Consider the following 27597-nt stretch of genomic DNA (forward strand, 5'->3'; position numbering starts at 1 on the left):
AACCACTCAAATGCTGAATCCTTATAAAAAAAATAAATAAAGAATGAAGACGTATTTGTATAGAAACTGGTGTTTTTTTTTTTTTTATAGGTGCATGGAGTAGCCAATGACACAGTTGCATTTGTGAAGAACATTCTCAACACTGAATTAAACAGTGCCACCGATAATCCTGTATCCTCTTTCACCTGCTTACATATTCAAGTACTCATAGCTGAGGGCTGACGGTTTGAAGGATAATCTGACCAAGCACACATCTGCTACTATTCCCGTTCACTTTAAGTGTTGTTCATAGTTTCATCCATTAGTCCTTGAGACTAAGACCATGACATATTGGCTTGAAATGGCTTTTCACACTATTCCATAGTGTATGTACAGCGCAAAACATAACTTTTATCAAGAAATATTGTCAATCAAACTGTCAAACAGTGGCGCTGGAATGAATACTGCTCTGAATGAAGTTCAGAATGGTGTAAGAGTGAGAGACACCTCTGTTTTACTTAAGCTCCACCCCAAAAGCGAAACTTTCACACAACTTGGTACACGTGCTTAACTCAACCCTTAATATTGACTATATGACACTTTCAAGAAAGTGCCTTGTGTTTCTACACTTCTTTAAGTACACATCTTAAACACGGACAAGTGTAGAAACACAAGGCGCTTTCTTGAAACTAGACGATAAATGTAATTTACAATCAAAAATGCCGTACTTCCTGTAGTCATATCTACTTAACCTTTTTATCATTAGTTGGTATTTTCAGAAAGAGGAATCACTATTTCAGGAGGAAACTTCCACGGTGAATATCCTGCTAAGGTACAAATTAAGGCAATGGCTTGTATAATATTTTAAAGCTAATTGTCTTACTAAATAAATCCAAGAAGGGAAAAAAAATTAAAAGCTTTTCTATGCAGTGTGGAAAATGTACTGAAACTACATCCTGCTTCACTTTCAAAGGCTCTGGACTTCCTGGCTATAGGAGTGCATGAGCTGGCGAGTATTAGTGAGCGGCGTATTGAGAGGCTGTGCAATCCCTTACTCAGTAACCTCCCTGCCTTCCTGGTGAAAGAAGGAGGATTAAATTCAGGCTTTATGGTGGCCCATTGCACTGCTGCTGCCCTTGGTGATAATGAAATTCCATTCATGCATGTTTGCATATTATTTGCTGTGCTGTTAACAGTATAAATGAACATAAATATGATGTATCTCTGTAGTGTCGGAGAATAAGGTGCTGTGCCACCCGGCTTCTGTGGACTCTCTGTCCACCAGTGCAGCTACAGAAGACCATGTGTCTATGGGGGGCTGGGCAGCCAGAAAGGCCCTGATGGTGGTCGAGCATGTGGAGCAGGGTACAGCCCCAGCGCTGCCAACCAAAAAAATTATGGATTTAAGGATAAAGTTCTCTTTCATTTACTTTTATTTCTGTCTGCAGTCCTTGCCATAGAGTTACTCGCTGCCTGTCAGGCCCTGGAGTTCCACCGGCCCTTAAAGACCACAGCACCTCTGGAGAAGGTCTACGAGCTCCTGCGCTCTGTAGTCAGGTGATCACCAAAACTAAGCCTAATATGCCTAATATGTCCAGTATGCCAAATAAGGGGCATAGAATTTAGATACCTGCTCAGTTTTTTAGTCTTTGGTTGTCTGTTCATCATCAAACCAGGAAAGTGCTCAGATTTGTGTTCACATTTGGACTTCCTGGTACAGAGATATGGTCAAAAAGGACAAATGTGCTGCTTCCTGTTGGTGTGTTGTTTTTAGCTTGTGATGTCACTCTAAGCTTGTATATATTGTGAATTTCCCATTAGGCCTTGGGACAAAGACCGTGCCATGAGCTGTGATATTGAAGCAGCTCACCAACTCCTTCTAGAGGAAAAGGTGCGTCATTTCCAGTCAAAACTGTGTTAGCTGTTTCCTTGACTACAGTCTCGTCACTCTCTTTCTAAAGATGTTCACCAGTATTTTTTCAATGCAACTCAATACACGTATAATTCAGTTGCCAATTTGTGCTGCATTTGTGGACAGTGATAATGATAACAACGATGATGTGTGTTTAGGTGTGGAAGGCAGTCCTACCATACATGGTCCAGTACAAGGAGAGGGACCACCAGCATCTCTCTTCTGTTAGCTGAATTGGACGCTTTCGCACTCGCTCCTCTTGCTCACGTTCATATTTAAAAAGCTCTTTTCTCATATATAGAAAGTTCATTCAGAACTCTCACGAATATTAAGGAAATATCAGTCACTCAGACATAATTTGGATGTCATCTGAGGTGTCAACCTGTAAAAAAAAAAAAAATCAGCACATTTTTCAGTGTCTGTGCTACCACCACCATGCCTCTTTACAGCATTTTCTAATATGACACGCATGTGACTATGATTGGTTACCCAATTGTCTTGAATAACAGTGAACACAATAGTGCTCAATATGTGATGCAAATTTTAAGTCAAACATTCAGCGGACATTTCAGCAGCTGTCTGAGGAACACAGGTGTTAGATTATCAGGTTATGCTATGACAGTTTTCAAATTATATATATTCAGTGCCCTCCACTAATATTGGCACCCTTGGTAAATATGAGCAAAGAAGGCTATCTTTGCACAAAAATACTCTGCTCTCATGGATATCAAACAACTGCAAACAAAACACAGGTTTATTAAAATAAAATCTTTGTTAAATATAGGTGTGGCACAATTATTGGCACCTGTTTATTCAATACTTTGTGCTACCTCCCTTTGCCAAGATATCAGCTCTGAATGTTCTCCTATAATGCCTGATGAGGTTGGAGAATACATGGCAAGGGATCTAAGACCATTCCTCCATATAGAATCTCTCCAGATCATTCAAATTTCGAGGTCCACCCTGGTGGACTCTCCTCTTCATTTCACCAGTTCACCCCTCAGGTTTTCTATGGGTTTTGAGTCAGGGGACTGGGATGGCCATGCCAGGACCTTTATTTTGTGGTCAGTAAACCATTTTTGTGTTGATTTTGATGTATGTTTTGGATCATTGTCCTGCTGGAAGATCCAACCACGGCCCATTTTAAGATATTTGAGAGTCCATGATGCCATGTATCCTAACAAAATGTCCATGTCCTCTGGCAATAACCTGTCATGACACCAAGAATTTTGAAGTGTATGAAATGGTAACATGATACTTTTATATCTTCTATAGTCTTTTATATATACTTTATACTTATAAAGCCTAGCAAGTGAGATCAGGCATAATATGTCTTTGATATATGTGTCATTACTCAGATGTTAACTAAAGTGTTAAAAAAAACAACAACCCTAAATCATGAACTAATCATAACAGTGGACAGAGGGAGGTGATAAACTGAGATGATGGATTTAATTATTATAATAATTAAAATTATAATATTAATGAAGATTTTGTAATTGTATTTTGTCTCAGGAAATTTGCTAGTAGATAGCTCTGTTGCAAAGCATCTCTTCTCATTTGAGACTTAATGGTAATAGGCACTGGAGGAAAAAATATATATGAATATATATATATAAACATACAAATATATAATAAAGTAACAAACTAAATGTATAACAATTATTATTGAAAATGATTCAGTATTTCACAAAATTAAAACTTTAATGCTGCAAAGTTTTTATCTCTGTTTATTTATTTGTTTGTTTATTTATTTATTTACACATTTAATTCTTCATAGAGTTTCTTTGAGGTTCACCGCTAATATGGGATTTCACACATCTACCATATGATTGTTCCTTGGTACTAATTTAAAATCTGAATCCAGATGTCACAGCAGAAATAAGGGCTGTATTTACTGAGATTAGGAACTGGAAACACCATCACCACGACCAGTATGGCTTTAAAAATGTACCATGTCCGTCTACTAGAAGGTGCCAGATACATTGTGGCTTCATTTTTAACCTGTTTTATGGGCTGTGTTTAAAATTGCATACTTGTAGTGTATACTTCACTATTCCTCTGAGTAGCATGCAATAAGCTATACATAGGCAGTTTTCCAAGAACTGGATATACTACACAATCATGTGATTACCTGTCAACAGAAATGTCGTCGAACTCCTTTATTTTTGAAAAGTGAGTAGTTTCAAGTCAAGTGGGGTTTTATTGTCATTCCTCTACATAACCTGTATACACTGGACCGAAATGTCATTTCTCCAGGACCATGGTGCAACACATAACAGTACACAACACTACATAAAGGGCAAATACACAACAGTGTAAGACGTGTGCAGGACAATAAATACACAGAACATGGGCTGTAAACTGTAAACTATTTGTGGGATAGTAGCAATATGTTTAGTGTTCCATTAAGTGTCTGATGCAGCTTTGTAAAGTGCGGTGTGCAGTGGTATTTAGTCATTATTTGGTGGAAGCTGTGTGCTCCTGCACTGCCATCATGCTGAGGTGTTTTTCACAGTTACTGTGACCCAATATATGTTCATGTTTAGTTATTAAGGAGAGACATCATGACTTTAAGGCAGAGGGGGGAAAAAGCTCTATAGAGCTAAATTTGGATTAAGAGTACAATGTAAATACAATGGCTCTTGCAGTATACAGTGCCCTCCGCTAATATTGACACCCTTAGTAAATATGAACAAAGAATGCTGTGAAAAATTGTCTTTATTGTTTAACCTTTTGATCTTTTGTTAAAAAAATTCACTAAAATACTCTGCTCTCATGGATATCAAACAATTGCAAATAAAACACGGGTTTATAAAAAAAAAAAAAGATATATACATTTTGTTAAATATAGGTGTGCAACAAGTATTGGCACCCCATGAGTTCATATGAGAAAAATATATTTGAAGTATATTGATTTTTATGTAAATCAATGGGAAGATGTAATCCAGATTTTTTTTAGATCTTTTTTTTACTAAATATACTTGTTATCTGATTACTTTTTCTTTTTTGATGTAACTGTAACGGATTACAGTTACCAGTTTTTTTTTGTTGTGTTTTTTTTTTTGTATCCTGCTTACGTAACGCCGTTACATGTATTCTGATACTCCCCAAGCCTGGTTTTAACAATCAGAGGTAAAGCTGTAGCAGGTTCTAGCTTGTTTTGTAAACTAAATCAAATGCAACTAGAAATGGTTAAAAATTCTGACGTCTTTCATTAATGTTTAAAAAAAATCATCATCATTGGTAAACTGCATATAGTATAAGAAAAAGAAAACACTTTGGGACATGTGGTTATAGTAAAATAATCAGCTTTGGGTGGAAACAGTAACTGCATTGTCAGACTGCATCACCACATCACATTGATTATTTTCCTATAACAGCATGTCCCCCCCTATGTTTTATTCCTTACTTACTGTACATTAAACTCCCAGACTTACATTCCTCACCCTGTAATTACATCCCTTTCATATGAGTGCTACTGTAGTTACTGAGTAATGTACAGTAGTTACTGAGTAATGTACAGTAGTTACTGAGTAATGTACAGTAGTTACTGAGTAATGTACAGTAGTTACTGAGTAATGTACAGTAGTTACTGAGTAATGTACAGTAGTTACTGTATCATATGAATGTAAAATGAATGATTGAGTTATAAGTGAAGGGAAAGTCCCCAAGCACCACTAGCAGGGTAATATTTCACACAATGCAGCTTACTCAGATCAGCAACAATACTGCATGTCCAGTTTATTTAGCAAAAATTTTAACAAAAAATAATTTAAATAAAAGAGTTGCAAACACATTGCAGATATAAAATCACATTGTACCTGAAAAAAAAAAAAGAATAGCGTTTATAACAGGTGTATGTGATAATGCACAGCAAGCATTACACAACAGACTCAATCAAGGCACAAAGATACTGCTCATGGACATACACTCCCAAGAAAAATCTGCAGGGTTGCACTGTTACTCAAGTTGAGGAGTCCCTTAGTAGAAATTCAGAGTCAGAGGTTGGAAACTACAATTACAACCTTTAGTCAAATGCAGGATGCTTTATAATTTTTGTACCTTTTCTTATTTTTTTTCCAGGTCATTACAGCACTCCACAAAGTCCTTTTGAATCAGACTATTTGAATACAAGTGATTAATTCTTTGTTGTGAATCAGGTTTAGAAATCTGCCCCCGCCCAGCTGTTTTATAAGCACTCACTCAAGCTGAACTGAGGACACTTGGTGGACAGTGAGTGGACGTGGAGGCTCTGCAGTGCGAATCATTTTCAGTTTGTTGCATAACAACTTATCGGTGATATGTAAGTATAAGAAGATTTTCCTGTATTGTTGATAATAGGGCTGGGTATTGTGACAAATTTGGTGATTTGATTAGATTCTTATTTATATGATTTCAATTCAATTTCGATTTTAATTCGATATCGATTAGTTATCAATGTTTCACTTAAAATGTTAGTTTTGCAGACATGGCATCCATGTTTTAATATACGTGCTGATAACTGAAACCCTCCTACTTAGCTATATTATTGAAATACACATTTACTTAAACACTAGGTCCTACACAATTATGTTTAATTACTTTTGTAACAATAAATCATAAATATGTGCATCAATGCATACAAGGTAAGAACAAACTGCACAATGCATACTACTGTAAAAAAAATAAAATAAATAAAAACGCTTAGTGGTTAGCACGTTCGCCTCACACCGCCAGAGTCGGAGTTCGATTCCCGCGGCTCTGTGTGTGCGGCGTTTGCGTGTTCTCCCCGTGCTGCGGGGGTTTCCTCCGGGTGCTCCGGTTTCCTCCCCCAGTCCAAAGACATGCATGGTAGGCTGATTGGCGTGTCTAAAGTGTCCGTAGTGTATGAATGGGTGTGTGATTGTGTGCCCTGCGATGGACTGGCACCCTGTCCAGGGTGTACCCCGCCTTGTGCCCGATGCTCCCTGGGATAGGCTCCAGGTTCCCCCGCGACCCTGAAAAGGAGTAAGCGGTTGAAGATGGATGGATGGATGTGCAACAGTGAAATTCATTAACAACTTGAAAGATGTTTAAGAAATAAAACCGTTTTCAAATTCCAAACATGAAAAATGGCGACATCTTCAGGACGAGAGGCGAACTACAGAAAATATCCATGTCCTCTCAAGTAAAGCACGTGATATCGTTTCGTTAAAATTGATGATCGATTAAAATCGGAGAATCGATTTTTTTTTACCCAGCCCTAGTTGACAATTCTTGTATACATGTCTATGCGTCTATATCACCCTCCTTTGTCAATATATTTTAGGGACACTTACAGAGATTTGTATCCTTTGTCTGCTCATATTTATCCATCTGATTGTGCACTGGAGTTCAAGTAGTTGTTCATGTAGTATTATTGATCTAATTCTAATTCAATGCATCATTTTATTCTTAACTAACACTTAGTAGAAAAATCCAGTCAAAGAAGCAACATGAGGTAGGACTTCCTTGTAGTTTTACATAGACACTACTGTTTTTTGTTTGTTTTTTTCTTCAGATCTAAGTTTGTTATTCATATGATCTTTTCCTGTAGTATATCTCTTTAGATGGGAACAGCCTCACAACTGCTGATTTGGTCAGTTTGGGAAAAGTCCTTTATAAGATTAAGGTACAAAATTTACTATAATTCATTTATACTCCAGTTCTTGGGATAATAAAAAAGTCTTTGTATGAATCTGTGGAGATATTTCTGTTTTTTAGTTGAGTGCTGAGGCAGAGGAGCATGTGAGCAGAGCTAGAGATGTTATCGAGAAGATCATATCTGAAAAACAAAGTACTGTATTTAAATTCATTCATTAAGCATTTGCTAGTAACAAACTTAAAAGCTATTCAGAGAATACTAATTATTTACCACTTACTAGTTTTCTTTTCCTTTTCTAGATGAAGTCATTTGTTGATTCTGTTTGTGCTTCAAAATACATTGTCAAACCCATATTGATGTCCACTTTAATAGTATACCTAGTTAATAGTAATTGAACACCTGCACATTCAGGCAGTTATCTAGTCGGCCAATCAAGTGGCAAAAAATCCTGCAGATACAGGTACAGAGCTTCAGTTAATGTTCACATCAAACACCAGAATGAAGAAAAAGTGTCATCTCTGTGACTTTGACCATGGCATGGATGTTGGTACCAGGTGGGTTGCTTTGAGTATTTCAGAAACGGCTGATTTCCTGGGAATTTCACACACGACAGACTCTAGATTCTCACAGATTGGAGCAAACCCCCCCCCCCCCCCCCACAAAAAACAAAACAAACGAACAAAAAAAAAAAATCTCTGGGCTCTTAATGTATCATGTTATCTTCTTGAGCATCAGTGAATGAAGCACCTTATGTTATAATTGTGGACAAGTTCCTAATTTGTCCTCAGTATGAAAAGGTAGATCTCGACATCATATAGTCACTGTCAAGGGTATGTAAATTCTTATGATCCCTCTTATTTTGTTAACAGTATGAGTATTTAGCAGATTCTCCAAGGGGTATGCAAATATTTGTGCACAACTGTGTATACATTAGTAACACACTGACAGGGATCATTTTACTGCACAGGTTTGTTTCCTTTTGATACTTTAAGTACATTTTGCTGATAATAGATACATTTAGTTAAGTACATTTTTGTATTAGCACTTTTACTTGAGTAAAGGATCTGAATACTTCTTCCTGGCACGAACCACCATGCCATGGTTAAAGTCACACAGAGCACACTTTTTCTTCATTCTGATGTTTAATGTGAACAATAATTATACGTCCAAAAAGTACTTATACAATATATCCGAAAAGGTTGGGGTGGGGCAACAAAAAGCTGGAAAAGTAAGTGTTACTAAAAAGAAACAGCTGGAGGAGCATTTTGTAATTAATTAGTTTAATTGGCAACAGGTCAGTAACATTGGGTATAAAAAGAGTATCTTAGAGAGGCAGAGTCTCTCAGAAGTAAAGACGGGATGGAAGCGCATGTTGCTCTAAAACCTGTATTTACCGTTCAGCATTGATGGTGCCTTTCCAGATGTGCAAGCTACCCATTCCATAGGCACTAATACACTTCCACACCATCAGAGATGCAGACCTTTGAATTTTTATATGTCCTTGTTTGTACAGTTGTTTATGGAGTTAATACAGGCTTTGGGAAATTTGCACAGACTGTTGTGGGAAAAGATCAACTCAAGTAAGTTGTATATTAATTTTTGATATACGACAGACTGTACACTTCTGAAAAGTCTGCTAATAGTCTACCCCTGTGTGTGTGCGTGTGTGTGTGTGTGTGTGTGTGTGTGTGTGTGTGCGCATGTGTATGTGTGTATCTGTGTATCTGTGTGTGTGTGTGTCTGCACATGATTTTTAGGGAGCTGCAGGAAAATCTTGTCCGCGCCACAAGTGCTGGTAAAATCTTTAAAATTGAAAAGCTGCTATTGTTTTATTATCACACACATTCATTTATTCGATTCCTTATCGGTTGCTTATTTTTTGGAAGGTCAATGATGGAACCGATTATGGTGTAATGTGTGCACAATGGTGGGTTGGTAGCATGGATGGCTGATGTAAGGTCCCTTTCAAGAACCTTCAAACTAACTGTCCCTCAGTGGTGGAATGAACTTCCAACCTCAATCCAGACCGCAGAATCTCTCACCATCTTCAAAAACAGCTAAAGACCCACCTCTTCTTCTGTGAACACCTATCTAACTGCTAAAAAAAACAAACAAACAAAAAAAAACAACTTACTCTGGCTCTTACACCTCTACTCTGCGCACTTTGCTTCTTCTGGAACTCAATTAATGGATCTTGTATGGTAGCACTACTTGTATTGTTCTCTGCTTGATATATCGCTTTGTTTGTATTTCCTCATTTGTAAGTCGCTTTGGATAAAAGCGTAGGCTAAATGAATAAATGTCATGTAAATGTGCATGTAAATGTAAATGGGGTAACAGGTTTAAACCCCGCTGTTATTTAAAGATAAAAAGGCAATATAAAATTTCATTTTTGGCATCCCGATCAGATTATTAATGTTTCAATATTTTAAGTGACATATGCACATATTCTGTGTTCCTAATCGATTACAGGGACATTCCTCAAATTTTATCCTTCAAATAAAGTAAGTAAAGCTTGCTGGAAAAATGTTTAGCGAAGCAAACAGTGACAAACATGAACATGTCTTCGATTTTTATCTGACTTTTCTGACTGCCACATTTACTGACGAACCATACCAGACTCCAGCAAAGCTGCTCTACATGTAACATGGTAAATGTAGTGAGCAGGCTACAGCATGTTACACTAACTACAGATAAATATTCACCTCACACCTCCAGGGTCGGGGGTTCGATTCCTGTCGCTGCTTTGTGTGTGCGGAGTTTTCATGTTCTCCGCGTGCTGAGGGGGTTTCCACCGGGTACTCTGGTTTCCTCCCCCAGTCCAAAGACATGCTGATTGGCCAAAGTGTCCGTAGTGTATGAATGGGTGTGTGAGTGTGTATGTGATTGTGCCCTGTGATGGATTGGCACCCTGTCCAGGGTGTACCCCGCCTTGTGCCCGATGCTCCCTGGGATAGGCTCCAGGCTCCCCATGACCCAGAAGGATAAGCGATATAGAAGATGGATGGATGGATGAAAGGGTTGCAAATTTTCTGTTTACCCTCTTTGGTTTTCAGAGAAAACATGACATGAGCCCAGCACTTGAAAAAACATCACCATTTCATAAATTATATTGTCTATCTGGGGTCATCGGGTGTTTCGGGTCTTTCAGTATCAAGCACCGTTGCCCAGGTGACCAAGCTAGGGCTGACTAAAGCTGTGACAAGCCCCACTGGCCCCACTAATGCATTCTAACCAGCACAAATCCCAGCCATCATGAGTCCAAGGATCATTCCTTTTGATCCATAAATTATATTGTCTATCTGTCTTTAAGTGTGTGTGTGTAATTGTTTCCATCAGTGAGACACTGTGATATAATGCATTGTTCAACTGCAAGAGTTTATTTGTCAACCTAGTGATTAGATCTCTAAAACTTATATCCTGAGAATCCTTGGCAGAATTTGCATATGGATTTGTGTGTGTGTGTCTGTCTGTGTCTGTGTGTGTGTGTGTGTGTGTGTGTGTGTGTTTGCAGGGGTCGGAACCCCACTGAGTCCAGAGAGGACCCGGATGCTTCTTGCTCTCAGGATTAATGTCTTAGCTAAAGGTCATAGCGGTGTTTCCTTGGAGACTCTTCAGAAAATGGTGGCAGCCTTTAATGGTAGACATTATTCAAATTTCCTCTTTCATTTCTTCTCATACTTACTGATATTTCTGAATCATCAATGGAACTCTAATGGTTACATTAATAAATAGATGTTTGTTCTTCTTTTTGTTTGTGTGTGTGTGTGTGTGTGTGTGTGTGTGTGTGTGTGTGTGTGTGTGAAGCCTCCTGTCTCTCCTGGGTCCCTGAGCAAGGGACAGTAGGGGCGAGTGGAGACCTGGCCCCTCTAGCTCACCTGGCTCTGGGGCTGATGGGAGAAGGACGCATGTGGTCACCAAAGACCGGCTGGGCTGACGCCACAGCTGTGAGACTCTGTTTCCCACAATGCACTTCCTCATGCAGAAAAATCTCATAAAATATATTCAGGAACAGTACTTTTAATTTTCATCTTTTTTAAATGTTCATCTTCATCTTTTCAAAAGGTTCTAGAAGGACACGGTCTGACCCCAATATCACTGAAACCCAAAGAGGTATTGATATCTTTCATTATTAGGAAATGCTTTTTTGTTTACTCCTTTTATTTAGCTGAGTAGTGAAAGTGACAGCATGTAACTACATTTCAGGGACTTTCTCTGATTAATGGGACTCAGATGATATCATCACTGGGTGCTGAGGCAGTAGAGAGAGCAGAAGCGATCACCCGGCAGGCTGATGTCATCGCTGCTCTCACTCTAGAGACACTGAAGGGAACCAACAAAGCTTTCGACATTGGTGAGATATTGGTATTCTCCACTTCTGTTATAATAGTAATTGCTTCAGTCCTTTTTTTTTTTTTTTTTTAAATATCTGAACTTTTCTTTCTCGTAATACTTTTGACTTCTATGCATTACATTTTAAATGACAAATCTCTATTTTCTACTCATAATACTTTGAAACAGGTCAGTTACTCTAACATACATATGTTTAATGGTTCACATACTTGTTTCTAATGGATTCGTTTGCAAATTTGTACATTTTATGTTTGATAGACTGTATGTACACATGCATGCAAGTACAAAACTCGGACTGCAACTAACGATTATTTTCATAATTGATTAATCGGCCTATTATTTTTTCTATTAATCTATTAATATTAGTGATGAACCGAAAGGAAAATTCAGGATACAGTGGCCTAAAACAGAAACCGAAAATGATTTAAAAAAAAAAAAAAAACGCAAAAAAATCCCCATTTTAAAATCATTTAATTTTTTTTTTTTTTTAGAATTGTGTTAATATTAGATGTTTTTATTCATTTCATGAATTTAATGAATCTGAATTGAAAAACTACAAATCAATAAAATGATCACAAGTTTATTGAAATGAACACACCAAAACAAAAACAATATTAAATATATTATTCTTCATTCAGTTTGGTAACAATCAAATTTAACAGATTTTTAAAAATCCAATTATCCAACTAATGTAACGTTTACTATTACAATATGCAAAACAGCAGTCAAGTAATGAACTTAGCAGCTCTAGGCTTAAAATTATACCAAAAGTTTAAACATGCTACACAATCATTTCAATTCAATTCAATTCAATTCGATTTATTTTTATTTTATTTGTATAGCGCTTTTTACAGCGGATATTGTCTCAAAGCAGCTTTACAGAAACATATAAACACAGGATACAGATTTTAAATATGTGGATTTATCTCTATTGAGCAAGCTGGTGGTGACGGTGGTAAGGAAAAACTACTTAAGATGTTAAGAGGAAGAAACCTTGAGAGGAACCAGACTCAGAAGGGAACCCATCCTCATCTGAGTAACAACGGATAGTTTGAAAGTAAAAGGAAGTTCATTATGGCTTTAACTTGAAGTCTGATTGTTGAACTAATCCACTGTTCAAAGGAGACCCGAGTCAATAACCACTCCAAGGTCTCATGTGTAATCAGAAAGTTTTATTCTAGCTGCACGTGGTCCTAGTACAAGTACTTTTGTCTGATCAGAATTAAGTAAAAGGAAGTTAATAAGTATCCAGTGTCTAATGTCCTTTACACATTCCTCAACTTTATTAAGCTGCTGTGTGTTGTCTGGCTTTGCTGAAACATACAACTGTGTATCATCAACATAACAGTGGAAGCTAATACCATGTTTATGAATAATTTGTCCTAGAGGTAGCATATATAAAGTAAAAAGCAGTGGGCCTAAAACAGTATCTTGTGGAACACCAAATTTAACCTCAGTATGCATGGAGAAATCGCCATTTATATCTACAAACTGATAACGATCGGTCAAATAAGACCTGAGCCAGGAGAGGACTGTTCCCTTAATGCCAATAACATTTTCTAGTCTATCAAGGACAATAGTATGATCTATAGTATCAAAAGCTGCACTAAGGTCGAGTAACACAAGCAACGAGACAGAACCCTGATCAGAGGCCAGTAGCAGGTCGTTTACTACTTTAACTTACACTGTCTCTGTGCTATGATGAGGCCTAAATCCTGACTGATACATTTCATGAATGTTATTCCTATGTAAGTATGAGCACAGCTGCTGTGCTACAAACCTTTTCTAATATCTTGGAGATAAAGGGCAGATTTGATATTGTTCTATAGCTGTACAATTGACAGGGGTCAAGGTCAGGTTTTTTAAATTAGGGGTTTGATAACCGCTAGTTTAAATGATTTAGGTACATAGCCAGTGCTAAGGGAAGAATTTAGTATTTTTAGAAGGAGTTTGATTACTCCTGGAATAATCTGTTTAAAGAAACATGTACTTAAGGGATCTAGTATACAAGTTGATGATTTTCCTGAAGAGATTAATGAAATTAGTTCAGTCTCTCTAAGGGGAGTGAAACATTCTAATTGTTGATCAAACCTGTTGTGGAAAAGTGCTTTGGCAACGTACCCCCTGCGGAACAAACACTGCAGATGGCAAATTTGATGTCCTTATCAGAAACGGTGACATATTTCCAAACCGCTGACATGATCACCCTTTGCCGAGTAGCAATGTGATAACAGTCGGCTAGATCGAGAGTGAAATCTGAGTACTGAGCACTGAGGGGCGGGCCGGGCATGGTTTTTTGGCTCATTTTTGGCTCATGTTTTTGGCCTTTTTTGGCCAAAAATTTTCAGTTCATTCTTACATACATACATACATACATACATACATACATACACACACACACATACATATATATATATATATATATATATATATATATATATATATATATATATATATATATATATATATATAATTAAGTAATTTGTTGATTGTGTTTGTGCTTTAAAATACATTGTCAAACCCATATTGATGTCCACTTTAATAGTATACCTAGTTAATAGTAATTGAACACCTGCACATTCAGGCAGTTATCTAGTTGGCGAATCAAGTGGCAAAAAATCCTGCAGATACAGGTATATATATATATAATGTAAGTATTTCTGCATTATTTTGTATGGATGCACAAAAAAAGCACTGATAATTAAGCTACAGTCCTAAATATTAATAATAAAATTTCACTTTTCTTTTCTGTTACTCACTGCTTTTAGGCGTATTGTTTTAATTGTTTACTTTGATTGGACTGATTAATTAGACATTAGAGATCTTACTAAGGCTCCCATTGTTTATCACCGTGTCTACAATGCACGTGAGGAGCAACACGGCCTCGTAACTAATACATCACTCCCGTTATAATAAACGACTGACTTTACACTTCAATCGCGCAAATACAGCGTATACTGACAATAAACTGGAGTTAAACTAAACCTTTTAAGCAACTCACACACACTGGAGCATTTTGGATTTAAACATTTTTTATGTACTAAAACATCTAGAGTAACTGTAAGAGGCCATTTCTGAAATGTAAATTGGCAAATCTGTGCTAATGTCAAGGGCATAACCATGGTATGGACATTGGGGGGGTCCGCTTAGTTGTCCTTAGCCCAAATGTAGTGTAAAGGAACGAAATGCTGTGCAACTTTCCTCACTTTCACTCACATTTATAACAGTCTGTCACAACGTGAGGGTTCACAACGAACTCGGCGAGAGGGTATGCAAGTGAATGTAACGTTAATGGTCAAAAACTGGAACTGACGTTAGCCTAACCTACTTCGTGGGTGTGCAAATATCAAAAGTTAACTGACGTTCTTAAGAACAAACCAAGCCATGGTATGATGCCTTCTATGCTAAGCTAAGGTTACCTACTCTTTAGGTATCTAGTTACTTACTGTCTGTAAAAAAGCTTGTATGCTCTGCTGCACTTTTCTTTGCTTGGCTGCTGTCTCCATTTCTTACAGACTGAGCTGCTAAAATATATGAACGAACTTGCATTGAGTATGGGCGCAACCAAGTGTACAATTGGGGGGTGTCACACACCTATTTTCCTTAACAAATGGAAATATATTAAAAAAGAATAGACATAAATAAATAGAACAGATGAAGAAAAGACACATCTGTTGGCAGGGTTCATTAAAGTGGGATATAGAAAATATTTTATACTGTATATTGGGGGGACAGATTGGTATTTCCTCAACATTGGGGGGACACGACCCCCCCAAAAGAATGCGTGGTTACACCCATGTCTAATGTGATGGACTTCTCTTTCCATTTTTGGATAATCAGCATGTTGATGAACTAATATTGTGTATGCATGTATTTAGCCCTTTGTAAGGAGCAAATATCCCCATAATAAAAGTAATAATAAAGTGTAACAATAATACCAGTGTTATGTAGCGAGACTATAACAGGAAGCAAGTGCAGGTCAAAGTCTTTATTTACAAATAGTCAACGTACAAGAAACGGGAAACGAGGTCTAAACTTAAACTAGAACCGAAGCAAGAAACATGGAACTTAAACAGGGCATGGAAACATTACCGCGTGGCACAATGACACCTTTATAGATCTATATCTTTATACAATTGAGACACACCCTCGAATATCCACCAATAACTAAACAAGGAGGAGACAAAACAGAAACAAACGCACATGTCCGTTGTAAACAAAGTCTCCATAGTTAATACGTAACTTGTGAGCATGTGCTTGCTCTGGTTCGTGCACGTGCGCGCCCTCCAGCTCTCCGTGCACATCGCCGCCGCAGCGCCATCTGCTGGCGAGATCGTGACAACCTGAAAGTTTTTGAGAATATTATGAGGGCATTTGGCTGGTCATGATGAAGTAAATCACTCTTTTACCATTTGAAATAAATGAATTAATAAAATGAATTCTACTGTGTATTTTGTCCTGCATCAGATGTCCATGCAGTGCGGCCTCACCCGGGTCAGATTTTAGTCGCCCAGAGATTTCGCTCCCTGCTTCATTCTGACTTCTTTCCCTCAGAAATCACAGGTACAACCAGTAAAACACAATCCTGTTTTGTTTTCATAGTATACTGTAACACACCATATTTACTGTCACTGATACTGGATAATACAATTATCCACAATTATAATGTGTTTTTCTGATAATATTAGCTTATGTAAATCTGTTGATTAGCGGATGAGATCAAATTTTGGGTTCACTATCACGACGTGCTGAGTTAAAAATTTCCCTGCTTTTAAAACCATATCCAGCTCTTGAGCTGACAATCAAACCGCTATACACTGTGTCATGTGCATTTGGGAGCATGGGAACACCTGAAACTTTGCCTGCAGTGGACCTTCGGGCACAGGAGTGAAGAAAACCCTGAGTCATACCCCCTTTGTAAATGAATAACTGCTGATTAATCATATTTATACAAATAATAACTGAAGGGCAACTGAAGTACAGATCTGGCATGTGACAACACATCAAAAAAAGCTTTCTATATACAACGAGACATTTATATTAGTACCTTCTTATCAGAGGTACTAAGGTTAGAATGAATAAATAAATAAATGAATAAATGAACAAAGAAAAAAAAAATGGTACTTGGGTTTCATTATTTAATGTTCAGTATTTGGCCCCATACTATATTTCCTAAAAGCAAAGCTGCTTTGGCCGATTCTCAATTTCTTTGCCTCACCAAAACATCATCTGAAATGTTTTCTTATATCTTAAGACGAGAAGTCCTATGAAGGTGTTCAGGATGCCTACAGTCTACGATGCTGCCCTCAGGTATGCATGCAAATATTTACAGTCACGCCATATCTGGATATTTTCAATAAAAATGACACGTTTCTTTTCCCATCATTCCATAGGTGCATGGAGTAACCAATGACACGATTGCTTTTGTGAAAAACATTCTCAACACTGAGCTAAACAGTGCTACGGATAATCCTGTATCCTCTATCTTCAAGTACCATACACACTCTTAGCTAAGCAAAGTTACACATTGTGCTTGTTTTATTGCTCTTCTTTTGAGTAAGTCATGTTTATTTGCTGAAAAGCAAGACTTTGAAATGGACACATGGTGGAGTGCTTTGGATCAGCCTGCAGGCAGTTTCTAGAAATTATATGGTGTATTTCAAATCCTACAATACCAGATTAGTTCTTAACCTCTTGTCCATCAGCTGGTTTTCCCAGAGCGAGGAATCACTATATCAGCAGGAAACTTCCACGGAGAGTATCCTGCTAAGGTATATTAAGTATTCAGTATTTTTAATGGATCAATTCATTTGTTTGAGTTTGGTTTTAGGCTCTCGAGGAGTTTCAGCACTTTGACTATTATTAGTGCTCATAGGGCACCTAATTAACATGAAAATTAAATCATACACAGAGATAAAGTAGGGCATTTATTTGAATGCATTATAGTAAATAGGCTAGCACCTTGCATGACAGCTCTGCCTTCATTGGGGTGTGTGTGTGTGTGTGTGTGTGTGTGTGTGAATGGGTGAATGAGAAACAGTGTAAAGTGCTTTGAACCACTAAGGTAAAAATGTGCTATATAAGTGCAGACCATTTAACATTTAAAAGCATTGGATATTACATATTATGGTTACATGCTCTTTCTCCTACTGAAGTTAAGTTCCCTGTAAACTGTAGTATCTATATTAGAGTACTTTTAATCGTGGAACCATAAAAAAATCTGGCTTTAAGTAAAGTTTTACTAAATAAAATGGATATCCAATGGCTTCCAAAGGAATGAGGAAACTTTGAGCGGAAAAATCCAATGGGTACTACAATGGACCAAACCCTAAACTTTACCCACTTCCTCGCGTAGGCTCTGGACTTCCTGGCTATAGGAGTGCATGAGCTGGCGAGTATTAGTGAGCGGCGTATTGAGAGGCTGTGTAATCCCTCACTCAGCAACCTCCCTGCCTTCCTGGTGAAAGAAGGAGGATTAAATTCAGGCTTTATGGTGGTCCACTGCACTGCTGCTGCCCTTGGTGATACCACACTTCATACATACAGCATACTTGTTCTCACATAAAAATGATTTGCAGTATTAATACATTGTATTTTCTTTGATTTAAAAAACAAAACAAAACTTTGTAGTGTCGGAGAATAAGGTGCTGTGCCACCCGGCCTCTGTGGACTCTCTGTCCACCAGTGCAGCTACAGAAGACCACGTGTCTATGGGGGGCTGGGCAGCCAGAAAGGCCCTGAAGGTGGTCGAGCATGTGGAGCAGGGTACGGCCCCAGCGCTGCCAACCAAAAATAATTGGATAGGGGCATTTAAGGATAAAGTTCTCTTTCATTTACTTTTATTTCTGTCTGCAGTCCTTGCCATAGAGTTACTCGCTGCCTGCCAGGCTCTGGAGTTCCACCGGCCCTTAAAGACCACAGCACCTCTGGAGAAGGTCTACGAGCTCCTGCGCTCTGTAGTCAGGTGATCACCAAAACTAAGACACACACTCGAGACTCAAGCAATGAATATTTATAGACTTGTATATAATATGTGCTATACCTTTTACTTCAGTATCAGAGATACAGTAGAAAACCTTGTCGTTTTTGTCTTGACGTGTCTAAGCAAATTGTGCATTTCCCATCAGGCCCTGGGACAAAGATCGTATTATGAGCTCTGATATTGAAGCAGCTCACCAGCTCCTCCTAAAGGAAAAGGTGTGTCATCTCCATTTTATACAGTGACTCTGTATAATTCAAGACTTAGAAATATCATTTAGTTGTCAGTTTCTGCAGTATTTGTGGATGATGGTGGTGATGATGATGATGATGATGTGTCTTCAGGTGTGGAAGGCAGTGCTACCATATATGGACCAGTACAAGAAGAGTGACCACCAACATCTCTCTTCCTCTAATAGCTCATCTGAATTGCTTTTCATCTGAAAAGCCTTTATTAATAATAATAATAATAATAATAATAATAAGTTGCACAGTGATCAAAAATAGACCCATAGAGATACTTTGAACCCCAGAATTTCAGGAAAACGAGCAAAAGTGACTATAGAATAAATAACACAGGCAATGAGTAGTATTTTTGAGTAGTATTTTTGTAATAACCAACCCAATGTTGTGAGATTTTAAAATGAGTATTCTGTCAAATCTTACTGTGGAAATGCAGAAGTTTTTAATTTTCTAGCAATGAATATTGCACTTATCATTATACTAAACTGGTACATCATTTTTAGTGAACACATCTATTTAAAATCTACAGCTATTTGGCTTGTATCTATTTCATTTCCCAGAAAACACAAATAAAATATATTATGAATATTATACAGCAGACAATTTCTGGGATCGGATATCATTTATTGGACAAAAAACAAAAAACAAAACAGTAATTCTGAGATGATATTCGATAATGGCCTTTGTTTTAATTCACGTAAAACTTTGTGTTACAGTTAGAGGTGTTTTATGTAAAAAAAAAAAAAAAAAGGTCACTGTTTATGAATCATAAAAAAACTAGACTAAAAGACAAGGTCAACCATACACACACACACACAAACTGGATCATCATCCAGTCCATTTCAGTTCACGAAATCATTACTATTCACCAAGTTGCTGCCAGTCCACAGTCTCCAAGTGTACAGCAGATTCTGAGTGTCCAATGCTCACTGGCAGAACAAATCCTGAGCTTTAAAGAGCGTCTACGTTTTTTTTTTTTTTTTTCAACTATCTTGGAGCAGGTCATACGAGCCTCCATCAACAACCTGGTGCTTGTCATCCTTCTACAAGTGGTAGTACAGTCAGGAATTAGTACCATGTATAAGACCCTACTTCTTACCAAACATGTTTGCGGTTAATACAATAAGCTGCTGTTGTGTTATGTGTAACTATAGTTATTATAGAGTGTCATACTGTGTCATATTTTCTTTTACTTACATCTTCTATAGGGAGGTCTGGGGCACTAGGGGCAGCTGCAGTCTCATACATGGGGTTACTGATATATGGTGTATATTCAGGTGAGCTTGATTCTTCCTTCTCATCCTCCTGAAATGAAATGCATATAGAAGTGAGCGTAGAGGCCAAAACCAGAAAATCAACCATGACTTGAATTCTGGTGAAATTCTATTTCACCATGAAAAATTAAATGTGATGGTTTAGACAACCAAAAATATAGGAGAAAATCAACAATAAAATAGTTTAAAATAAAAATGTTGCCATGAACCCATAGCCGCAGGACCTCAAGGGGGTATTCAAGTCACTTATGAAGGCAAAAGATAAAAGGGCATACTAGTAACAAAAGTATATTTAGAATAGCAGATGTAAAAATGAATATAACTTAGTCTAGAGCCAATATAATGTCATCTCTTTCCAAATTAATATTTTTACACTGTTTGAACATTTTTTGATACTTGACCAAATGAAAGACCATCTATGAAACCAAATCCACTAAAAGTCTTGTTTGTATAAATTAAGTAAACACTAAAACATGACAGGCGTACTGTTATAGAGGAGTTACTGTTACCACCCCAAAGTGGATTATGTTCCTATAACAGCATGTCCCAATGTGTATACTCCAGCATTATTCCAATGCTTACATGATTTTTTTTTATTAATTAAAGAAGGACACTCATACTTGTCCATAAATCAAGTTTGTTCCTGTTATCACTTAGGTTAGAGCAGCTATCAACAGTTGTACCCTCACCAGCCGAGGGACGAGGGTGGAGGTGGAGGAGCTTATATATATATATATATATATATATATATATATATATATATGTATATATATATATATATATGTATATATATATATATATATATGTATATATATATATATATATATACAGTACATTATTTCAATCTGAATAATATCTGTTCAGTCTGGTCTTTGTTCACTGGTTACTTATAGTTTTACTATTATTATTATTATTAATATTATTATTATTATTTTGTATACCTGTATAAATATGCATACACACACACACACACACACACACACACACACACACACACACACACATACACATACCCTAAAGTAGTGGAACTCGAATGGCTTGGTTTGGCGGTTGTAGAAGTTATAAGCCACAAACGCTGCAGCGACAATAAGAATTATTAACAATATGACACCGATCCCCATTCCTGCTGTATGTGCCTGAGGAAGGGACGAGGGTGGAGGTGGAGGAGCTTTCAGTGGTCCCTGCAGCACATGGATGATCCCATTTGATGCAAGAATGTCCGATTCGATGATGTAACGGTTCGATGATGCGATGATGTAACGGTCCGATTCGATGATGTAACAGTTATTTCGAGTGGACAGCAAATTTACACTGTTATACAAGCTGTACACTCACTACTTTACATTGTAGCAAAGTGTCATTTCTTCAGTGTTGTCACATTAAAAGTTATAATCAAATATTTACAAAAATGTGAGGGGTGTACTCACTTTTGTGAGATACTGTATGTATATATGTGTGTGTATATATATATATATATATACAGTACATTATTTCAATCTGAATAATATCTGTTCAGTCTGGTCTTTGTTCACTGGTTACTTATAGTTTTACTATTATTATTATTATTAATATTATTATTATTATTTTGTATACCTGTATAAATATGCATACACACACAAACACACACACACACACACACACACACACACATACACATACCCTAAAGTAGTGGAACTCGAATGGCTTGGTTTGGCGGTTGTAGAAGTTATAAGCCACAAACGCTGCAGCGACAATAAGAATTATTAACAATATGACACCGATCCCCATTCCTGCTGTATGTGCCTGAGGAAGGGACGAGGGTGGAGGTGGAGGAGCTTTCAGTGGTCCCTGCAGCACATGGATGATCCCATTTGATGCAAGAATGTCCGATTCGATGATGTAACGGTCACTGACATATCCAGAAGAAGCCTGAAGAGAGGAAGGGTTTTTAAAGATAATTATCATTGGACTCTCATTATGACATTATAACTCTCACATGCTAATTTTAAGTGTATTCTTTAATACATCTAGTAAGCATAATACTATTTAGGTCAGGCCCACTTTTACCTCTGTTTGGGGGTTTTGGAGACTAGGAACCCTTTTCACATTCAGGGTGTGTCCCAGATATGATTTAACATGACTGATGTTAATGAGATCCTGCAGCAGTAGAGCTCTCCCATATATCAGGTGGTGCTCTAAATCTCTGTAGGATAGTGTCTTATTCAGCAGAGAGAGAGTGAAAGTGAGAGTGTGTTAATGTATTTTTGTATTATAGACAAAAGTATATGCCTGCGTGGTACAGAGACAGACTAATTACCTGGTTCTCATAGAGGCCATTGTTATCAGGCACAAATAGAGTGGACAGTGTAGTTATATTGCTGAGGCGCTTCATAAACTCTTGCCCTTTTGGTGCAGCTCTGGAATAATTGAAGATTTGCTGGAGAAGAAACAAATTTATGAAATACAAAGCAGAGATTTCATCAAAGATTTCATGTTTATCTACTGTTGGTAACATTCTGAACCCACTGACTGGCAGAACGTTGAATTTAGTGTTCTTTTGTGTTGTGAAAACTCATACAGTATTTTTTCTCATTCCCACTGGTCAGTTAAATGGAGAAAATGTTCTTTGAAGAACAAGTTGCAGTGTTACTGAATGGTATTTAAGTTCCATGACTCTTATTTCAACAGAAACTGCCTGGGATAGTTTTTCATAACCTCGTGCATGTACCTCATAAACAAAAGCTAAACTTTGTGTTTAGTATTCAAGCAGCAGTAGACCAATGAGCCTTTATTGGGAGTTGAGTACGTGTGCAGAGTTTTGGAGAGCTATTGTACTCACTGAAAGAAAGTTGGAAAAGTTGGGCTGGGTGGTGAGAACCTGTAGGATGTTGCCAATGCAAGTGTATCCATCACCCATGTAGCCGATCTTACACTCACACTTTACGTCTAAAACACACAAACAAGTGCAGTTAGGTGCAAAAGGGGACATAAATTATCTAGAAACCTCATCCCGAAGGTCTAACTTCAGAAACCCTATAACCAAGACCAATTCCAGAAAACCCGATGACCAACGCCTTAACCCAAAAGCCTCATCTCCAAGGCCTAATTCCAGAAGGTTTATTCCTAGAAACCCAATGAATAAGACTTAGGCTTGGAAAACTAAAGCTCAAGATTTACTCTTGGAAGCCTAAACCCAGAAGCCTAAGGCCAATCTCCATTGCCTTCATTAATTATTCATATCTATATGATACCTTACATTTGTGGCACATGCGTTGTCAGTTGAATTATCTTAAAGGTTTGATCAGGACAGGGTTTTTACTTTGTCCCATAATTCACCCTTATACCTTAATGATTTTCTGGCTCTAGTCCCAGCCTGGTATACTTCCTCCTGGAAGTCTTATCTGTTATTTTGACACTGGTTAAAGGGCTTCGATTGGAAACACAGTTCTGGTGAAGGTCTAATTGCTAATTTATTGCCACAGAGTAAAGCTGCTTTAGACAAAACACAAGGTTCTTCCAACTCAATTTACACAGGACATTCAGAGATACAGAGAAACACCTGCTGTGCAGTAAAACATATCCAAACATTAGTTGCACATATCGATTACACTTGGTCATTATATTCTATAAGCACCTGGCATTTTCAGCTGGCTAAAAACGCTTTGGTGGACATACGGCCTAATGCTCAAGTCATAATCCCAGATGTCCCATGTCTTGATACCAGAGCCTCAAGGCTTAATCCTAGAAGCTACATTCCTAGGACTTAATACCAGATGCCTCCATGTCCAAAATCTAAACCCAGAAGCCCCATCCCCACACCATAATCCTTAAAGTCCCATACCCAAGACATAATCCTGGAAACTCACTGAACATGGCCTAATCCTAGTCTTTAGTGTAGAGTCATGTAGCAAGTGTAGGTCTGAGCTGAGTCCCCATCTCTGGTATGGATTATTGAAGTTAATGCAAACCAAAAGCATAGTACACACTGGCGTAAAGTTGGTATGTATTGATGTTAGGGTGTAATGAGATATTAATTTGATGTCTATTAAAGCCACATGAACATACCTTTTACCCGGTAACAGAATGTGTCCCAGGTCTTACTTAGATCTGTCTGCGTGCCATAGTCCACTATGCCCACATGGCCAAATCCACAATTAGGGTTGGAGTAACTCATGGGATAAGCTACCCGGTTCTCTGCAAGCCACCCGGCTGAGCACATGGTATATCCAGCCTGCAGAACATACAAACGGGATCACACCCCTCAATTCATAGTAAATTTTATGCCATAACATGAATGTGTTTGCACGCATTTATACATACCTGCTGTGCATATGAGAGCTGTGTAAAGGTAGCAATGATGCCTCCTGCCTGCTTACAGGCCTCCTGAGCCTCTGTGTAGTTCAGCTTGTATGTTCCCAATGGAGAACGGTAATGGAAGACTCCAAGAGTTTTATCTGAAATAAAACAGCCAAAGACTAGCCTTTAGAAATATTCATCTGAGTATAAAAACTTTTGACAGAGTGGTGGAGAATAGTTGATTAGGATAGAACTAATTTATTTGATATTTCTGTGTTGACATATTCAGCTTTATGTGGATGTTTTTTTTTGTGACATTGCCATAATAAATAAATAGTGAAAACACCTACCCTCGTAGTGCAGGTCAGTGCACTGTGCGTCTAAATGACATTGGCCATTATCCAACATACAGCGGTTCACTGGAAGCACCTTCAGTTCACATGCCAGCCCATCTCCAACATAATTAGTTTTACACTCACACTTTCTTTTCCCCTGAAGTTAAAAAAAAATAAATCCATAGATAAAGCTACATTTCTTACACCCAGGAGAAAGTAGCATTGGTCACACAGTAAAGCTTTTTGCTCCTGTAGTGCACGTGTTACCTCTTCAGCAGTAGCAACTTGATCTTTGTATCTAGCCATGTTTGCTAGAAAGTGTTATATACATCATTATATCATGTAATTAAAACCATGCACTAGCAAACAGGTTAAACTTAGGTTATTGTATTGTGCAAACCATTAGCTGAAGCTGCTAGCAAACTATCTAACTTTAGGCTAACTATTATATTGTGTAAGCAAGTGGGAAAAGTTACAATCAAGCTAGCTAACTTTAAGTTATGTTGTGTAAATCAGTAACTAGCATGTGTCAGTAGCTAGCATGTGTTAGCCCTGATTGGTGATTTTTATCCCATGTAAAATATTCTATGAAATATATGTAACATGATCGCAGTCGGATATATAAACAGCACATTACAAGCCTAAAATAAGAGAAAAGTCTGCTCACAGGTCCAGTCATGGTGCAGAGTGCATGCTCATTGCAGCCTCCGTTGTCTTCTTTGACACAGGGGTCCACTGCTGAGCAGACATATCCATCCCCTGAGTAGCCTTTCAGACATGTGCAGTTCACTTTCTCTCCTTTCTGGGAACATTTGGCATTTTTTGAACAGCCACCATTCCAGAACTGGCACATATTCGTTACTGGAGGTGAGAGGAAATGGGTAGAAATGTGGGATGTGTTGATTAATAGTAATGTTTGGATAAAGATCAAGCTGTGCTCTTTGTTTCTAAATGTGTGGGGGGGTTTTTTCTTTTTTTTTTTTATAAGAGCGAGGAGGAGATCCAGACCAATGCAAAGTTTTCACCTGTACAGGTGATTCCATCTCCCTCGTAGAACGGCTTACACACACAGGTGTTGTTTTTGGTACACACCGCCTTCTTGTGGCATGCAGGTAAACAGATAGGGCCATCAGCTACAGCATTAGAAATAAAGTTAGCACTTGAGTATCAATATGGAAGTGTTTACATCCCATTCTGTATTTATATATAAAGAAAATAGAGTCAAAGGTTTTTCTCAGGCTGCCAAACATATACAATAGTTACATGCCTAATTTATGTTCACATTGTGGACCAGTCCAGCCCTCGTCACAGAAACAGGAGCCTGTTCCGTCTCGACCCTCACTACATGTTCCATGCTCTGTGCAGTTACAGGCTATGGGGAGAGAAAGAAAATGTAAAAAGAAAATTAAAATAACAAATTGCACAGCTGGAATACTTTCCTATCAGAATTATTCTACTTTGAGTGAATCCTCCTGAACATCTCTAAATGCAAAAGTCATGGTTTCTGAGGGAGTAATGCAAAATATAGCAAAATATGTCATTTATTTAAAAAATACTCATTTGACTAATGGAAATGAAGAGACATCTGTGAAACCAAACACATTTGAAGATACATCTGTGAAACTTATTTAAACAATCAAGACAAACACTGTCTTGATTTTATTACTAAAATGATTTGTTCATTTATTTATCTTCACTAAGGGCTTTCTCCTGGTCAGCGTCAATGTGGATCTGGAATCTATCCTGGGAACACTGGGCGCAAGGAATAAACCCTGTATGGGATACCAGGCGATAACAAGACACCACGCACAAACAAGTACACATGCATTCACACCTAGGGGCAGTTTAGAGGAGCCAGTCCACCTACCTGCATGTTTATGGGAGGTGACTGGAAACTGAAGAACCGAGAGGACACAGATATGTGGAGAACATGAAAAATTCGATACAGACAGGATTGAACAGTAGACCCTGGAGCTATGACCCAGCTGACAAAAAATGGTCCCCAGAACGTCCCCTAAATGGCCTCTACGAACGTCCCCCGAACGTCCATGTGTAGGGTCCCCTTGACGTCCTATGGACGTTCAAGGGGACATTCACAGGACGTCTAGTGGCCATTCGGGACGTTTAGGGGACTTTCGCTGAAATGAACTCATTCAGTAGTGTTATGATTTGATATCCGCCAACGTCCTCGGAATGTCTGCCAGTGACCGTTATAAACCGGACCAAATGCGGACCTAAGTGGATGTTCGTAACGTCCGGGGAACGTCCCCTGTTTGCTGAGGAAGTGGTGAGGGTTTTTTTGTTGTTGTTTTTTCCCCCCAGATTGACCTTACTATACAAATGTTTGCACTCAGCTATATCATTTACAAATGCTGCATGCAAGGAAAGGTCAGAAAAACACACCTTTGCAGTCAGGTCCAAAGTGGCCTTCACTGCACAGTTCACAGGCCACACCCTGAAACTCTGTATCACATGTGCAGGTGCCGTTTCCTAAATGACCATCATCGCACTGCCCATGGTTACTGCACGGAGATCCAGGCCCTCCAGGACAGGCTGGAGAAAAGGTTTTAAAATCTTATTCTACTACAAATGTTATAATGCGAAATGCCTTATAATAGCCTTTTTTATTTTTTGCATATGCCT

General features: G+C 38.0%; 2 protein-coding genes across 3 annotated transcripts in view; one reads left to right on the forward strand and one right to left on the reverse strand.

Moving 5' to 3' along the window:
* Positions 1-5803: 5803 nt before the first annotated feature.
* On the forward strand, positions 5804-19055 carry LOC128623634 (histidine ammonia-lyase-like). Its single transcript, XM_053650770.1, has 18 exons — positions 5804-6197; positions 7182-7199; positions 7322-7352; positions 7449-7523; positions 7616-7688; positions 9010-9076; positions 9254-9291; positions 11011-11136; positions 11304-11443; positions 11562-11609; positions 11703-11850; positions 16317-16412; positions 17104-17159; positions 17243-17323; positions 17555-17620; positions 18205-18370; positions 18480-18614; positions 18705-19055. Coding segments are annotated over exons 1-18 (1479 nt in total). The 5' UTR covers positions 5804-6195; the 3' UTR covers positions 18818-19055.
* A 773-nt stretch (positions 19056-19828) lies between these two features.
* The window catches only part of stab2 (stabilin 2), a 48667-nt gene continuing 40898 nt past the window's right edge, over positions 19829-27597 (reverse strand). Inside the window, exons 56-68 of one of the 2 annotated variants that reach the window (XM_053650222.1) lie at positions 27358-27507; positions 26222-26326; positions 25980-26087; positions 25622-25815; positions 24970-25111; positions 24644-24777; positions 24389-24554; positions 23163-23269; positions 22641-22760; positions 22391-22540; positions 22004-22252; positions 20268-20375; positions 19829-20113 (exon numbers count right to left, since the gene is read on the reverse strand). In XM_053650222.1, coding sequence (XP_053506197.1) covers positions 20054-20113; positions 20268-20375; positions 22004-22252; positions 22391-22540; positions 22641-22760; positions 23163-23269; positions 24389-24554; positions 24644-24777; positions 24970-25111; positions 25622-25815; positions 25980-26087; positions 26222-26326; positions 27358-27507 — 1793 coding nt within the window. In that variant the 3' untranslated portion in view covers positions 19829-20053. Of the gene's footprint in view, positions 20114-20236; positions 20376-21357; positions 22253-22390; positions 22541-22640; positions 22761-23162; positions 23270-24388; positions 24555-24643; positions 24778-24969; positions 25112-25621; positions 25816-25979; positions 26088-26221; positions 26327-27357; positions 27508-27597 lie in introns of those variants that run through there. The other variant, XR_008388549.1, reaches the window with a different exon arrangement.

The sequence above is a fragment of the Ictalurus furcatus genome, chromosome 19 (assembly GCF_023375685.1).
Source record: "Ictalurus furcatus strain D&B chromosome 19, Billie_1.0, whole genome shotgun sequence".
In the NCBI taxonomy this organism is placed as follows: domain Eukaryota; kingdom Metazoa; phylum Chordata; class Actinopteri; order Siluriformes; family Ictaluridae; genus Ictalurus; species Ictalurus furcatus.